The sequence below is a fragment of the Tinamus guttatus genome, unplaced genomic scaffold (assembly GCF_059628265.1).
Source record: "Tinamus guttatus ecotype Peru unplaced genomic scaffold, ASM5962826v1 Tinamus_guttatus_pri_ptg000287l, whole genome shotgun sequence".
NCBI lineage: Eukaryota > Metazoa > Chordata > Aves > Tinamiformes > Tinamidae > Tinamus > Tinamus guttatus.
Window position 1 is genome coordinate 2,670,558 of NW_028288821.1, and position 2,887 is coordinate 2,673,444.

A 2,887-nucleotide genomic window follows, 5' to 3' on the forward strand; every position below is an offset into this window, starting at 1 on the left:
CGCGGGGATCCCGGGGCTGGAGGAGGGATCGCGAGGCCGGGGGGATCCCGGGGCCGGGGGGGATCCCGGGGCCGGAGGGGGGATGCCGGGGCGGAGGGGGGATGCCGGGGCGGAGGGGGGCGGGGCGGGCGGGCGAGCCCCCCCGGGAGGGCGGGCGGCGGGGCCGGGCCAGGCTCTCGCCGCCTACAAATGCGGCGGCCCCGAGCGGGGCCGCTACTGCCACGGCCGCCCCCGCCGCCCCCGCCGCGTCCCGGCGGAGCATGGCCGCGCGGCGCTGGCTCCTGGCGCTGCTCCTGCTCTGGCTCGCCCTGGCCGCCGCCTCCGCGGGTGAGTGCGGGGCTGGGGGCCGCGGGGGGCGCTCCCTGCCCCTGCCCGGGGGGGCTGCGCCGCCCGGAGGGGCCGGCTCCGGCGGGACCAGCAGCGGGGACACGGCGGGACGCGGGAGGCAGCCCCTTGGCTGGACAGAGGGCTCCCGCGCGGGGCCAGGCGCTGTGGGCCTCGCGGTGCCCGGGGATGCCGGTGCCTCTGCCATGCCGGTGCCCTTGCTGCACGCAGAGCGTGGACAAAGCGCTTTTCATGGTGGCAACAAACCTCACGCTGTCCATGGGCACCGAACAAGAGCCTGGCGAGCCGGGCACGGCCTGCCTGGTGCGGCTGCCCCAGGTGACAGCCCAGCGTGGGGGCACGGTCAGGGCTGTGGCAGCTGGAGATGGGGCCACCGGGCCCGGCCACCCCCTCCGCAGCGGCACTGGGTGTGGAGTGGGTTGGACCTCTGCCTGTGTTGCAGCTGGAGCTGGACTAGCGGAGCAAAGATGCGCTGGGATGGGGAGAAGGCCCCACGGGTGCCGTCGCCGATGCTGCCCTCCTGCTTGGAAGCCACTTGGCAGAGCAGACAGGCGGCCGCGGGACCAGTAGCACCGGGAGCCACCCACTGCACTGGAGCATCCAGCTCACGAGTGGCTGTGGCCTGGGTGGCTGCAGGATGCGGCCGTCGGGAGAGTGGGTGCCAGTAGGAGCCCAGGGCAGGGTGCTGGGTGCCTGCTGGTGGCCGTGGCAGCACAAGGTGGCCGCACCGCCAGCAGTGGCCACGCAGGTGGCCCCGCTCAGGAAGCACTCGGCAGGCGAATGGCTCCTGCCCGGGGCAATTCAGGAAATGGGCTGTGCTGCCCGGGGCCTTGCTGCTGCCTGCCTTGGGCCAGGGCATCGGACAGCTCTGTGCTGGCTGCTCCCCCAGGGACAGGCTGCCCCCGGGACCCCGCGCTGGCCCCTGGGGCTCCTGCGGATCTCCGCAGGATGCAAGGGCCGAGGGAGGAAGAGGAAGCCCTGGCGGGTGGTGGGGAGAGGCGGCAGGAAGCTGGGCCAGCGTCGGGACCCTTCTGAGGGCGGCTTTGCCCCCAGACCTGACTAATGCTGCTCTTGTCACCCTCAGGGCCACTGTGTCAGGCGCCAGATGGGAAGGAAGCGGAGAAGGGTCTCACCCGCAACCTGGTGCAGCCACGGGGCGCCCGGCGCGGGGCCGGCCAGCGGCCGGGCGGCTGGCGGAGGCTCCGCAGGCCCCGGCCCCGGCTCTCACACAAGGGGCCCATGCCCTTCTGACACAGGTGAGGAGCACATGGGGGCTGGGTGACGTGGAGCCCCAGACACTGGGGTGGCGATGCTGGCACCAGAAGGACGCTCATTGATACCAATTTTTTTCTTATTTTTTTGCTTGTTTGCAGGCTGGCCACCAGCCCTTGGGGCACTCGTCTGCATCATCTGCTCTGCTTCATAGCCTGGTCTGCTTGTCTTCGAGTGCCGGCCGCCACCTGTGAGCCCCGGCCTCATGTCACCTCTTTCCTGTAGCTGTCCCTTGGTGGCACCAGCAGGAGCCTCGGCACCACCGCTCGCCCCTTGGCTGCCTCTTGGGGCTGTCACAGGGGCTGGAGGGAGAGAGGATGTCCCCAACACAGCCCCTGACCGGGGCCTCGGGCCGTGTCTCGGAGGCTGGTGGCGGTGCCCTCCTGGCACGCGGCCTTGGCACACAGCACTTTGTCAGCCCTGGCCCTGGCGAGACCGCGCGGCTGCTCCCGGGAGGGCTATTTATTCTTGTGGTGCTTCCCTGCTCCAGCCAGAGCCCAGAGGACCCACCTCGGGCTTCGGGGCCCCTCAGGGAGGGCAGGTCCACCCTAGGCATGAGCGGAGGCTGCCCTGAGCCTCGAGCGATGCTGGTGCCAGCCTGGAGAGGGGCCGCCCTGCTCGGGGCGGGAGTGATTCCTGGGCATTTCGGGGGAGGGGGGTGGGGATCCCTCTGCCCACACCGAGATGGGAGGGGGTGTCGGAGCCTCATATAAAACACTTAACTCGTACCCAAGGGGATGCCTTTATGCTCCGCGAGGGCCGTCTTTGTGGGTCACCATGTCTCTTTGTGTCTGTAAAGGTTTGTCCCGTGTAAATACATCTTTGTAATAAAGAGTTTTGATGGCCAAAAACCCTTGTTGTGGGCTTGGGGGGGGGGCACCGTGGGGATGAGGAGGGCAGCGCGGGCTCCTCTAGGGTGGGAGGGATGCACAAAGGGGCCGAGGGCTCCAGGCGTGGGGCTGGGGACAGCGGGTTAAGGCAGGGGGGCCGCGGCGGGACGAGAAGGCCCCAGCAGCAGGAGCGGGGCCTGTGGGGAAGCAGGGCCGGGCCCAGCTGGCCTGGATTAGCTCACGCGCCAGCACGGGAGGGATGCGCGGCCAGACCGTGCGCCAGCGCTCCCGCTGCCTCCCCCGACACTGCGAGGCCAAGCCCAGGAGGCATCTGCGGCACCGGAGGAGCCCAGGGCAGCGCACGGCTCCCCGGTGTGTGTGTATCGGCCAGGGCAGGATGCTCTTCCATCCGCTCACCCTGGTATCAGGCCTGGGAGCCT

At 70.5% G+C, this 2,887-nt stretch overlaps 1 protein-coding gene across 1 annotated transcript; it reads left to right on the top strand.

Annotated features, from left to right (window-relative positions):
• The first annotated feature begins 260 nt into the window (after positions 1–260).
• On the top strand, positions 261–1,832 carry APLN (apelin). The gene is made up of 3 exons (XM_088527644.1): positions 261–327; positions 1,430–1,601; positions 1,719–1,832. The coding sequence occupies exons 1-2, from the start codon at positions 261–263 to the stop codon at positions 1,594–1,596; spliced, it is 234 nt and encodes a 77-aa protein (XP_088383770.1). The 3' UTR covers positions 1,597–1,601; positions 1,719–1,832.
• The last annotated feature ends 1,055 nt before the right edge of the window (positions 1,833–2,887 follow it).

Bases quoted from the DNA above. Each gene is read 5' to 3' on its own strand.
- APLN (XM_088527644.1), top strand. From the start codon at position 261: ATGGCCGCGCGGCGCTGGCTCCTGGCGCTGCTCCTGCTCTGGCTCGCC. The intron at 328-1,429 runs GTGAGTGCGGGG...TGTCACCCTCAG, and splicing joins CCTGGCCGCCGCCTCCGCGG to GGCCACTGTGTCAGGCGCCA.